This window comes from Eschscholzia californica, unplaced genomic scaffold, assembly GCF_041429995.1.
Source record: "Eschscholzia californica isolate CP2 unplaced genomic scaffold, dmEscCali1.0.p SCAF_6, whole genome shotgun sequence".
NCBI classification, from domain to species: Eukaryota; Viridiplantae; Streptophyta; class Magnoliopsida; order Ranunculales; family Papaveraceae; genus Eschscholzia; species Eschscholzia californica.
In genome coordinates, this window is record NW_028238483.1 from 17,518,884 (window position 1) to 17,532,351 (window position 13,468).

Sequence of the window (13,468 nt, forward strand, 5' to 3'; positions counted from 1 at the left end):
ACTAAGAGCATCTCTAATGCAATACCAAAAAAGAACTTTAAAAATCCTAAGCTTCAAATGTAAAAATTGGATCTTTAAATATTTTCTTTCCTATTTGGCGATTTAGAGATACTGTATTAGGAAAGTCTTCTCCAGTGCAACCATGAAGAGGAACTCTAAAACTTATCTTGACATGAAAAATTAATTGATTTACTTACATCACATTTAGAAATCCTTAAGAGGACACACTACATTTGGAGTGTCATCTTGAGGATCTCTAAAATAAATTTTGCCACATCATTTTAGAGATTCAAGTTGAGTTTTGCATTAGAGCATCTCCAATGTGACACTCTAAGAAAAACTCTAAAAGTCATAGTTGCCAAGTGTCAATGAATATTATCTTTCGTAAGTGTCAATACAAAGACACTCTACACTTTTTTTTGTCTCAAGCGGAGATCTCTACAATACATCTATTTAATACACATGCCACACTTAAATTCAATAGAGAAAAAAAGCTAAAAGAAAGGGTTTTATTAAATTTAGTCTCAAGAAGACACCCTAATTTTATAGTATCTCTCTTAAGAGTCTCTATACTAAATGATCCGCATCATCATGGAGAGTCAAATAGAGTGTCCCACTGAAGAATGTTTTTTAATAAAATCTTTAAAGATCTTAAGCGGCACTCTAAGTTTTAGAGTTTGAGTGTCCCACTGGAGATGCTCTAACGGAATTGGGGTTTAAATACAAACTCTAAGAAAATCCTATGTGGCACTCTTAGTTTTAAAGTTTGAGTGTCGCTCTAGAGATGCTTTAAGAGCATCTCCAATGCAAAACTTAAAAAAATTCTCTATTCATCCTATGTGTCAAGTTCCGATTGAGATTCTCACTCCTAGGTGGCGAAAATAGATATCCTCAATTTTCTTGTGTTTCTTCTTGAGATATCTCTATTCCACCCTCGACACGTCATCTTGGAGATCCAAATAAAATGTTGCATTGGAGAGAGTTTTTAAGAAAAACTCTAAAAATCACACGTGATACTTTGAGTTTTTAAGATTGAATGTTGCATTGGAGATGCTCTAAGCTATGACCAACTCCACTAGTTGGATTTCCAATTACCGAGTCTATTTATAATACTCGTGGTTTGTATCGTTTATTTGTTATTTATTTTTTATTTTGGCTTTTGGAATGTACTAGCTTCACTAAACTCACATTATTAATCAACAAAGTCGCGCTTTTGGGGCTTCTAAAATAACAAGGGCATTTAAGATTTTGTGAGGAAAAGTTTGGAAGTTTGTCGAACAGGAAATTTGGCTGAAGACCAAATTTTAAGTTTTTTAAATTAAAAAAGACAAGTTATATTTAGTTTGGTTAAAAAACTTAAGGGTTTGATCGATCAAGGTTCGTTCAGATAGAGTTGTCAGTTGATAGCCCTTTACCCTTTTGGGCCATGTTTGGCGCAAGGGAATCATGTTGGAATAGAATGTGATTTATAGGAATCACAATCTTGATTACTGTTTGGCTCCCGGGCATACAAGAGGGAATACTATTCCCAAAGGAATTAGATTCCTCCTGGAATGGGGTAATAGTAAACCTCGGGAGGGGGGATGGGTTTGTGATTCACATTCTCGGGAATGCTTTGTTTTAATATTTATGGACCAAATTATCCTTAATAAAACATTGGAATGACTATTATTAAAATCGTCCTCCACATAATATTACAACTAAAAGAAATTAACAACGTACAATTAACCACCACCATAGCAATTCTCTCGCTTGAGCGTAACTCTCTCTAGTTCGAACGTAACTCTCGCTCTTACTCAGTGGCGAAGCCAGAAATCTTTATGTGTGGGGGCACTTTTTAGTTAAAGTTAATGAAATAACTTATAATATACGATCAGGTAAGAATCAAAAAGCAAATTCTCTACAAAATTTTAGTTTTAGTTAAGATATTTCATGGTAAATTGGCGTATAACAAGCTATATCTTTAATTTTCCCACCAATATGGTTGAGGGATCTTTCCCCAACTAGATTCCTAACAAATATTAAAACATAAAACAAAGAAAGAGACAGGGAAATGAAGAGATGGTGGTGAAGATTAAGATAAAACGATGGAGGAGACGATGAAGATGAAGTGATCGTAATGGAAGACAAAATGAAAACAGAGTTTTCTTTCTAATAACATTTTTATTATGACAAATCTGACAAACACATAGAAAATAAAACTTTGATTTCCAAAATACAAGTCAAAGAAAAATCCGACAAGATTAAAATGATGGAGGTTAGTTGGAAAATTTATCATCTCTACTAAATTATTTTAATAAGTCGATCATTTTGAGGAGGTCAAAATTGAATTAACAAGAACCAAATTAAGCTCAACATGGTTGAAGGTATTTTTTTTATAAGTCAATCATTTTAAACACATAAAATCTTTCATTTAACGATAAATAGTAAAAATCTAAAACAATGGTTGGATATGGGATTCGATCCCATGACCTTGGGGTGACTAATTTTATTAAGCTTTTCATCATCTAAGCTAGCCAAGGACTTTGTCTGGAAAGCAAAGAAAATAATTATGTAATAGACAGACTAATGCAATTAGTATAAATGGCTCACATTAAGGTTGTGGGGGCATGCGCCCCCACGGGCCCCTATGTGGGCCCGCCCCTGCTCTTACTCTAGTTTTTTTCCTTGTCTCTAGTTTTTTTTTCATTCTAATAGATTTCATAATGTTTGAAACGAGACATTTTTAACCGAGACCTTTATTTATTTTAAATAACTTTTTAAATACTACTTAAATTGGTGTATTACGTTACTATTTCTTATCTACAAATTTGAATAGATAATACTGATTAAAATATATAACAAAATTGACGTTTTATTTATGTAGTTTAAGGGTATAATAAGACTTTTACAAAAATTTACATTCCGATTCCTATCAAATACAAACCAAACACTAAATTAGAAATCTGGCAGGAATCGAATTTTCATTCCTAGTCAACCCAAACATCAAACTGAATGATCTGATTATCAGGAATCGCGTTATGGGAATGCGATTTTCAGGAATCACATTCCATTCTCACGCGCCAAAAGTGACCTTACATTTAAGATTTAGTTTAGGGTTGATCATTATTGGAACTTTTGCATGTTTAGCCTCAATCACTTGAAGTTTGTTTCATCTGTCAAAGTATACGCGCGACGCACTGAAACGCCTCCACCACAGTTGATGTCGTACCATCATTTTCATCCGGCTCACAACTCCAAATATTTATCAAAATAAATCTGACAAATTTATGCATCATATTTCAGATATTAATGGTCAAGATTGACATGTCAAGTTTGGAAAATGAAATCTACGGTCTATTTAAATTAAAATAAACAAATAAAAATTAGACAAATAAAATTATAAAGCAAGCAAAAATATAATTTTCGGGTAGAAGAGGACTAGTAAGAGAGAGAGAGAGAGAGAAGAGAAGAAGCTTGAAGAACTTGTAGAGAAAGAAAGAAAAAGAAAGTTAGAGAGAGAAACAAATCAACCATCTTGTTTTGCCAAACTGTTCAATTTTCATCTGATTCATCAAATTCCGTCTCTAGAAATGTCTTCTCCGGCCGAGTAATCTTCTTTTCTCTATTGGATCTTATTTAAATTCTTTTGTTCAACCATTTTTTTACTGTATTTTTCCTTGTTTGATGGATTCATTTGATTTGATTGGATTAATCCATATATATATACATATAGATATCTTGTTTTTCTTGTAATTATGATATGTTCTCTCAAGAGTTTAATTTGTTGGGTGGGAAACTTTTAAATTTGATAAACTGATAATTAGGGTTTAGTTTAGACTAGCAATTATTGAGTTGCACATTTTAAAATAATTTGGGCTTTTTTCTCTAACTAGGAGATAATTGAGCTAGAATTCTGGTTGAAACTTGAAATTGTTGAGGAAATTGAAGACATACTAACTCAACTATGAAACTGCAAATAATATGTACAAAAGTATAGTTAGAAAATGTGAGATTAGTAAACAAACAAGACTAGGTCTTCGTAACGATGAATTAATCCAGAAATCTGTTCAAATTTTTTTTTTTCATTAGTTGAACAAGTATGAGAGAATTAGGCAATTCATTTTCCATAATCTTCTACATTATTAGCTATGGGTACCCGTCTAATTGAGACCTGTTCTTTTGTAAATTGTTCTTCTACTATATTGTTTGTTTCTATCATGAAAATGCTTATGGTTTTAAGGATCAATTAGATATAATAGATGATTAAAGGAAACCTTAGCATTTATTGTGTCTTTTTAGTGTCAGGCGTGAGGAGTCACAATTGTGCATTCCGACAGATACTTTAGTCGGTTCTTTCACATACGTTTGATTTATTTTACATTTTGTGCTTACTTGCATGTAACATTGTTGAAGCATAAGATATCATTCAAGCCTTCTAGGTTAAACCGTTAAAGTCTTATCCTTTAACGTAACAAAATTTGATCTTAAAGGAAAAGTAGTAAAATATGTTACTTAATTCAAAGCACACAGGGAACTTACTTGGAAGTATGGATTTTTCAAATCAAGTATCTGGCACCCCGATTTTTGTGTTGAGACACTAACTGACCAGTACGTGTATTCCTATCAGTTTCATTGACTCATAAGGCACTAATTAACAGCAGAGGGAGAGAGATGATCCTCTTTTAACTTTTTAATGGTGGATATTAAGCTCTATCTGCAAATGGTAATGATAATCGGGAAACTATATTTATTCATTGCTAACTCTATTTTCCAGCAAAGCCACCAACCATGCTGCTTTTCTTGTTATGTTTGGAGTCGTTATTTTGAATAATAATTGTATTATCATATACTTTAGCACAATATGGAGATCAACTTTTGCATTCTCTCGCATACAATTTCTCAAGAAGTAATAAGTTATCAAGAATTTCTTCAAACCAACCATCTCTAGTTGTTTGAATTGGGCCACGATCTGAACTCAAACTTAGTCGTAAGTCGTAACTTCCAACTCACTCTTTTCAAAACAATGGTTTGGTAGAGTCATAGAAGGTAATAACTATCAATGTGATACTTCCCTAAAGCCTAACCAAGTTAGTACTGAATCCATAGATCTCCTAAACCCTTAAAAAATTCCTATTCTTTAGAAGTCTTTCTTCTACTAAGCTCAAAATTCTAGTATGCAAACAAATTAAAACGTGCAACAGCACTTGTATGATCTAATCCGTGATTTCTTTCTTCTGTTGTAGTGATTCTTCCTGTTTATAGCTTAAGCATGTAGTATGATTGTCAGAGTATGAGATGTCCAGATCAAGTTGTGAAGATGAGAAAAGCATGTAGTAAAACAATTGTTACTTTGTAGTGTCTGTGTGTCGAGGAAATATTTTCTAATGTTTACATTTCTCAACAGCTGATACCTGAAACTACTTCTTTTTCTACTTTATTCAGATTCTATAATTCACTCCCACCAATAAGCAAGGCTTATGGGACTATAGTTTTGGCGACTACTGTAGGATACCAATTGGGATTGTTCGAGCCTGCAACTATTGCCTTGATATATCCAGCATTATGGCGTTTTCAGGTGCATTTTTTCACCCTCAAATTTAGTGAACTGTAATCTCTACCCTTGCCATGAGACTGATGTCTGGATTATTGTTGTGGCCCTTGCTAATTGATATTGCTGGCAAATTAAAACCATGTCAGTCCCCATCTCTTCCATCTGTGGCAGAGTCACCAAGAATATATTCTTACAAATTTTCTGATCCATGATGTTATTTCACGGAATAACGTCATTAGATTGGTTTTCGATCTTTCTTATTTCCTTAGTGCAAAAAAGGAGAAAGTGTAAGATAAAGGCAAAACAATGTGGGAAACAGAGAAAGCCACTTAGAAGAACACAAAATTTTGCATGTATGTTGTTGTCATGTTGCCCATTTTTAATTCACTCAATGCATATGTCAATGTTATGCATATATCTCGCTACACGCCAAGTATTTTTCGGATTCTGTTTACATGCTCGAATCGTCAAAGTTTGCCATAAAGTTAGTGGTGAAAGCATATTTTCGCAACAGTCTACCTTCAATAGTTTCTTGTTTATGTTATAAGTTATGTTTCTACGAAGACATAGCCAGAAAATTAAACAACTATTTCTTTCATATTTGAAGATGGGAAATAAAATTGTATGCCCACCTTGGAAATCTATTCTAATTATCGAAGTTCATAATTTTGCTATATGCGCAGTGTTTAATTTCCTTTCTCATGTACATGTTAGTCATTTGTTGGAACTTATCCCCATTCATTTGTAGATCTGGAGGCTGGTGACAAACTTTTTTTTCCTGGGACCATTTTCTATCAATTTCGGAATCCGCCTTTTGATGATGTAAGTGAAGCGCTTTTAGTTACAGCAAGTGTTTTATGACATTTAGAATTTAATTCTTTCTCTACTCCACTACGATATAACTACGTACTCCCCCTTGGAGAGATATGTCTTCGACTTCAGGCTATGACATTTTGATGTTACAGAGCAAGATATGGAGTTCAACTAGAGAAAGGTCCATTTGAAAGGCGCACGGCTGATTTCCTATGGATGATGATATTCGGGTCCTTAACCTTATTGGTGCGTGTTTCCCTTTTGATATTTCTTGTTTGTTAATATATTAGTTAAGTATATGTGCTCTAGTATTACACAAATTTTCGCTATCATACGAAATACATGATCTGACTCTTCGTATTAGAGAAATGGAAAAAGGAGAAACAATAGTTCCCATTAAAGACAGAAAATAGTATTGTTATCATCAGTTTCCTCAAATATTACATTCCACTATAATGGTATAATTCCCTTGATTCCTTACAAGTATTTTGGGCTTTGATATATTAGGTATTATCTGTCATTCCCCCATTATGGTCTCCCTTCTTAGGAATATCTCTGGTGTTCATGCTTCTCTATGTTTGGAGTAGAGAATTTCCAAATGCCCAAATCAACATATATGGCCTTGTGCAACTCAAGGTAAGCTGCTTTCTTCGTTAAAATAAATACTAAAGTCAAGGCTTTCATTTTATTATTATTTTTATATATCATTCAGTCTTCTGCTAATTCTGTATGCTTATTTTCACATATCTTCAGGCATTTTATCTCCCATGGGCAATGCTCGCTATGGATGTTATTTTCGGTTCAAAACTCATGCCAGACTTGTTGGGTATAGTAGCAGGACACTTATATTACTTCCTGACGGTCTTGCATCCACTTGCCGGCGGAAAGAACATATTGAAGACTCCAAACTGGGTGTATCCTTAAACAACTTTTCTCTAACTTATATTACTTCCTGATTGACTAGGTCGTTTTGGTCAAAAGTGTAGAATTTCCTCAATTAAAATAGCTTATAGGCAATTAGCCGATCTACTGTTATAACATAAAGCTTTAGTTGCCTATTCTGGTTGTATAAAAAACTCATTTGATATGGCTCACTATAATACTTAGGTGATATTGTAGTAAACCACGAAGCAGGGACGAAATTAGGGGTGTCTTCTATCTGGCTTAAATAGGTTTATCCCGGCTAATCAGTAGGCACAAAATTGTCTGTATATTTTTTTTTCTTTTCTTTCTCCGTTATCTTTAACGTGACTGTGTTAGGCACAAAATTGTGGCAAGGTGGAGGATTGGAGAACCGGCGTATGGGCAGCCAGCTCAGCAGGCCAACAGGGCAGCTGGTGTAGCTTTCAGAGGAAGAAGTTATCGGCTCAGCGACTAGAGACTGTCTCTCATATATACTCAGTTGGTTTTTTCTTAGTGCCCAAGATTAAAGATCGATCCAAGGAGGTCCAGAAGTTGAAGAAGCGAGTATTCGGTTGAAGCAGCTTTTGAAGTAGTCTAGTTTTCTTTTCCTCTTCCTACTAGTGTATTATTTGTATTACTTGTTGATTGTTTTAAAAGAATGACTCTGTTGATTCTACTTTTCAAGATTTTGGAGATCAGAAATAGAATATACATTTTGGGGTTTACAATTTTTAGACTAACATCAAAGAAAGGTTACATTTATCAAAATGGTTCACTTGGAGGCTTTTTTTTAATTACATTGAAAATTAGGGTTTTTTCTTTTTTACAAAGTTCCAAATCTGAAGTCCTTGGTGTATGCAAGGTACTGCTAGTTTATGTTGTTCACCAAGTCTTAGTTAAAAGACACGCTCTTTGGCCTGATACTGGGGTCCGACCACAAGCTGAAGGCTAATGTGGCCGGCTTTCCCTGTTAGAGCACTTCTCTCTCCATATGGCCTGATCAATGAGAATCAGCCACATCAACCTTTCGCCTATGATTGCCACTGAAAAACGGGTCCGACTTTCCCCTGTTAGAGCACTTCTCTCTCCATATGGCCTGATCAATGAGAATCAGCCACATCAACCTTCCGCCTATGATTGCCACTTGTCATTAAACTCGCCGGAGTTTTCCATATCCCTCAATAAAGGCGGACAGGGAATGGAACTAATTCAATCTGCCTGAATGGATGGCTAATTAAAGCCACAACTCTCTCTAATCCATCCAATTTTTTTTTTCTCTCTCTCTCTCTCTCTCTCTTATGAAACCTTCTTTAAAACAAGATTATTTTGCCAAGAAGCAACATTTGGAGAGGAATTCAAATCTTACTGTTTCCAAAACAAATAAAGAGAGAGAGAGAGAGAGACAGAATGTCTTGGCAAACATACGTAGATGAACATTTGATGTGTGAGATAGAAGGTCATTATCTTACATCAGCTGCCATCATTGGTCACGATGGAAATGTTTGGGCTCAGAGTTCTTCTTTTCCTCAGGTTCTATGTCATCTTTATTTTCTTGGTCACATTTCATCTGACCGCGTTTTGTTGTTTACGAAAAGCTTATATGACCGAGACCTAAAAACTTGTAAACCACATTATGAATTAAAAAAGTTATGTGGTTTGGAAAAAAAAAAATCCTACCTCACTACGTGATTCCCACAATAATTATTTGATTGTTTAACGTTTTGCAGTTTAAGCCCAACGAGGTAACAGGTATCATGAAGGATTTCGACGAACCAGGTTCTCTTGCTCCTACTGGCTTATTTCTTGGAGGAACAAAATACATGGTTATCCAAGGAGAGCCTGGAGCCGTCATTCGTGGCAAGAAGGTAATGTTAGTATAATTTGTGACTTTAATTTTATAACGATACAAAATCGACCTTTGGGTTAGATTACAAGCGAACTTATGAAAAGTCTTATCCTTCCCTTGTTTGGAGGAACCGAAATTACAAATAAAATAGATAAAACTAGTTGTATATCATTTAATTTGATAATATGACTCTATTTGTTTGTTAATGAGGCCTCATAACTTGTCCATGATTGTATTATTGTTGTTTATTTGGGTAGGGGACAGGCGGGATCACAATAAAGAAGACGAATCAAGCTATAATTATAGGTGTTTACGATGAACCGATGACTCCAGGACAGTGCAACATGGTTGTTGAAAGGTTGGGCGATTACCTCCTCGAACAGAACATGTAGATCCATTCTCATTCATTATTTTTCGGACAAAAAGTTCAATTCGGCTCAAACCCATCTTCGAACCCATCATAAGTGTTGATGTGGTTGGTAATTTAATTGGTTAGGATTTACATTATTTCATTCTTATAATTCTCTTTTTGCCCTAAGATTGCAATCAGTCTTTAATGTATATGCTGCCTTGTGAAGTTTGGCAGTGGAGTTGTTGAAGCCAATAACCTTTTTCTTGTAAGGACAACAAACAATTTTTATGTCTTCTTTTTTTGTAGGGCTTGCTTCGATTTCTCACATTTTCGCATTTTCGATTGTGTTTGGTATCTGGTTTTGCAATCTGCTAATTTTTGCTAATTTACTTCACAATTTATGTACCCGAAATTGTGTTCTACTAAGGTTTTCCATTTCTCTTTTAAAAAATGTTTTAGATAAGAGGAGTAATGAAGGACTAAAATGCCAAAACAAAAAGGCACATCCTTTGTAGTGATTGAAAACAAATGAAAGAAGTATTTAAAGGGATTAAAACTAATCTTACCCTAAACATAAAATACTTCTTCTTCTTCTTCTTCTAAAATCAGCACGAGATACAATTGCTTCAGGCAATAGTTCGATTAAAGCTTTAGATTTCACAATTAGAGCTTCCAAAATCATTTGAACGATTTCAGTTGAAGGTGAACCTAGTTTGGAATCCTAACTATCTTGCAAACTAGTGAAAATAATTCAACTCTACTAGTGATAACGTGGGTAAACATATGTTCGAAAAGTAAGAGTGCTTCTTTGATGTTTATATTTCAACGAAAAAGATTTAGATAACTTTGATAGTTTTCTTCAGAATTTTGGTCACTTTCAATTGGTGAAGATAAAATATTTCGACCACTGTCACCAAAATATTGGACATATGACGACTATAACAGCCGAAATGTTTGACATATTACGAACACAGTGGTCGGAATTTCTAACATATTACAAACACTTAAGAAAATTTCTCGTCTAGTTTTCTGCTTAATGTAAAAGTCGTTGATAATATCATTTGTTCAATCCTTTTTTTGTTATAGTTATATGGCTGCCCATATTGTGTGTGCCTATATCCTTTCTTTAGTAAAACTTCATACACATTCTTACTTGGAGGAGTCAATAAGGACGGGTTATGTGGAGGAAATTTAGAGACTTTCTCCATTTACTTGATGGCTAAGTTAATTTATAGTATAGGTTTATGTGTCTTGTGCACGGGGTTTACATTAACTATATAAACAAAATTTTCCTCATTTATTAGTTAGTAGTTAGTGAGAGAGAATGTTGACATAACCTAGGGCGAGCTTAAATACAACAATTACATACATATTTCTACATACTTTGATATACATCTTACATATATTACTCTATCATAGACAAACATTCTATATTATGTTATCAACACGATTTGCTCTACTGTGATGCGGTCTTGGGAGAGTGTGTTGTAAAGCAATCTCACATCGACGGTGAGACGGGGTGTGGTGCTCCTCTTAAGAGGCTAAACACCCTTTGCTAGTGAGACCTTTTAAAACCGTGAGGCCCAGGTGTGCCAAAGCGGACAGTATCATTAGCAACCCAGAAGGCTGGTCCGCATCATCCTATAACACGTTATCAGCACGATTTGCTCTACTGTGATGTGGTCTTGGGTGGGTGCATTGTAATGCAATCCCACATCGGTGGCGAGACGGAGTATGGTGCTCCTCTTAAGAGGTTAAGCACCCTTCCCTACTGAGGTCTTCTAAAACCGTGAAGCTCAAGTGTGCCAAAGCGGATAGTATCAGTAGCAACCCAGAAGGCTGGCTCGCATCATCCTAAAAATAATTTGATTTTTTGTTTTTTTATATTTTCAGCTCATAATCCTTTTGCCTTTTTCTCTATCATCTCCAGAAATTGATCTCTCTATAACTTCACCTCTTACATCATCTCTTGACCTCTTCGATCACCTCTCTCTCTACAACCTTACCTCTCAATCATCTATCTCTCTATCTACAATTTCACCTCTTAAATTCTATACCTAATAATCAAATGGTCTATCTTATAATTAATAAATGTGATTTGTAAAAGAACTTGTTTAATTACTAATAGAGATCTTCACCTCTTTGTTTTTCTTCTATATTATCAAGTGAGGTTGTGAAAGTGAGGTCCTAAAGAAAGGTAGTATAGCTATATCTAATGGAAGTCTCTTTGTCATCTACTTTCTCCAGAAAATAACAATTTAAAGAAAAACATAAGTCGTAAAGAAATAGTTGAAGAGTCGAAAAATACTTTCATTCATTTGTGATAGAGATTTCGTGTAGCTTAGTGTGATAATCTTATATCGCTCACGAGAGTGTCCGAAACCTAGGTAAAGGTGTACGGTGTGTCTCAAGCTTGGTAAGTGTCCAGGCCTCATGTGGATAACAAACTTCATACCACGATGGGTGGTGGTAAAAGTGACGACAATATCGACAACTGCTTAGGCTTGGGGCATCACAAGTGGTATCAAAGTCGACGTCGGTTCTTCGCTAAGGGTTTGGGGTTTGTGATAGTCCCGCATCGCTCACGAGAGTGTCCGGAGCTTGGACTATAGGTGTACGTTCAAGCTTGGTAAGTGTCGAAGCCTCTTATCGAAAACTGCTAAGGCTTGGGACGTCAGAGTTAGTGCATGTGTTGAAAATTATTAAGTTTAAATCTCCACGAATGGCTCCTATCGCTCATCGCGAGGATGCTTACGTGGAAAGTGTGTGCAAGCGCCTCTAAAACGCCTGTGCACCCATGCAAAACACATTACCATTTCAAGGAATATACTATTACTATATGGAAATGTCCATATAAGTAAGTAGAACTTGCCTTATTTTTCAGATGTGGTACTAACAATAAAACTACAGTCTGTAGTTATCCTTTCATTATGTCCAAGTAAACCAATGAGAACTCATTCATACGAAATCGGATTCAGACAAACCTTATGTCTAAATTCCAGTGCTCGACGAGACGAATCCAATAGTCCATCTTGCTTTTTATTTGAATCATGGTACGTTTTGTTGCCCAAACTGACAAAAAAAGATCTGGTTTCAGCAGTTATTTGAAGAATAATGATGACCAAAATAACTTGGGAACCAACATTATTTGAAGAAGAAAGATTGGTTAAAGAACCTTAAAATCTAAACCATTCGGAATGGATTAGTTCAACGGCTTGTGACATGAAACAGACTATCTAGTCTGAATTGTTGAGATATATGTCCCCGAGTTAGTTTTGGACATATAGATCAAGTACTCACCCTTCACCTTGACTTACAATGGTCTCAAACTTCTTCATTTCTCTTCTTCAAAATCCAAAGTTTTTAGATTTCAAATCCGAAAATTGATACGATTAAAAACAACAACATTAAAACCCTATAATCTGATAATAAAAACTCAAGAATCAAGACATAAAGAAAATCTAGAACAAGAACGACTATCTCGGACTCTTCCATTTCTTTTCTTCAAAACACAAACTTTTGAATATTTCTCTTGAGAAATCGCAAAACGATCTACGTTAGTCGTTACAAGGCATTGACATCATGAAAATGTGATAAAAACGATAACCACCGAAGTTAAACCAATAATAAAAGAGGCCTAAAGCCCAACAAACTTATTACATTATTTTAATAACCCAAATTCAATAACCATAGATTCCACCTCCTCTGGGAATCGAACCTGGGACCTCCCGGGTTTTGGTGTTTATGTCAACACTATCAACCGCTTAGGCAACCAAGTGTTGACCAAACTTTTGGAATTTAAAACCCAAGAATCGATACTATTAAAAGCAACACCAACAAAACCTTATAAACTGATAATAAAACTTAAGAATCAAGGCATAAAAAAATAGAATCAAAACCTTTTTATTTGAAGAAATACGACCAAAATGACATGAGAACCAACATTATTTGAAGAAGAAAAGGTTGGTTAAAAACCCCTAAACACTGATACCGTCTCATCCAAAAGTTCTCTAGGATTGGT

General features: G+C 34.9%; 2 protein-coding genes across 3 annotated transcripts; both read left to right on the top strand.

Moving 5' to 3' along the window:
• The first annotated feature begins 3,309 nt into the window (after nucleotides 1-3,309).
• DER1 (DERLIN-1) lies at nucleotides 3,310-7,977 on the top strand. Of its 2 annotated transcripts, none has more exons than XM_086647187.1 (7): nucleotides 3,310-3,589; nucleotides 5,425-5,557; nucleotides 6,282-6,355; nucleotides 6,499-6,592; nucleotides 6,854-6,982; nucleotides 7,100-7,260; nucleotides 7,607-7,977. In XM_086647187.1, exons 1-7 carry the CDS (start codon nucleotides 3,573-3,575, stop codon nucleotides 7,722-7,724), a joined length of 726 nt encoding a protein of 241 aa, XP_086503313.1. In that variant the 5' UTR covers nucleotides 3,310-3,572; the 3' UTR covers nucleotides 7,725-7,977. The 2 variants fall into 2 exon arrangements, 1 of the variants encoding a protein (XP_086503313.1); XR_015227502.1 differs by having other exon boundaries at nucleotides 3,414-3,589; nucleotides 7,100-7,396; nucleotides 7,519-7,977.
• Nucleotides 7,978-8,422: 445 nt separating this feature from the next.
• Nucleotides 8,423-9,779, top strand: LOC147532092 (profilin-3-like). Its single transcript, XM_086647189.1, has 3 exons — nucleotides 8,423-8,779; nucleotides 8,977-9,114; nucleotides 9,353-9,779. Exons 1-3 carry the CDS (start codon nucleotides 8,657-8,659, stop codon nucleotides 9,485-9,487), a joined length of 396 nt encoding a protein of 131 aa, XP_086503315.1. The 5' UTR covers nucleotides 8,423-8,656; the 3' UTR covers nucleotides 9,488-9,779.
• Nucleotides 9,780-13,468: the final 3,689 nt, after the last annotated feature.

Coding starts and splice junctions, on each gene's coding strand:
- DER1 (XM_086647187.1), top strand. Junction 6,356..6,498: donor GGAATCCGCCTTTTGATGAT/GTAAGTGAAGCG, acceptor TTGATGTTACAG/AGCAAGATATGGAGTTCAAC. Junction 6,983..7,099: donor ATGGCCTTGTGCAACTCAAG/GTAAGCTGCTTT, acceptor ACATATCTTCAG/GCATTTTATCTCCCATGGGC.
- LOC147532092 (XM_086647189.1), top strand. CDS start 8,657: ATGTCTTGGCAAACATACGTAGATGAACATTTGATGTGTGAGATAGAA. Junction 8,780..8,976: donor AGAGTTCTTCTTTTCCTCAG/GTTCTATGTCAT, acceptor AACGTTTTGCAG/TTTAAGCCCAACGAGGTAAC. Junction 9,115..9,352: donor CCGTCATTCGTGGCAAGAAG/GTAATGTTAGTA, acceptor TTATTTGGGTAG/GGGACAGGCGGGATCACAAT.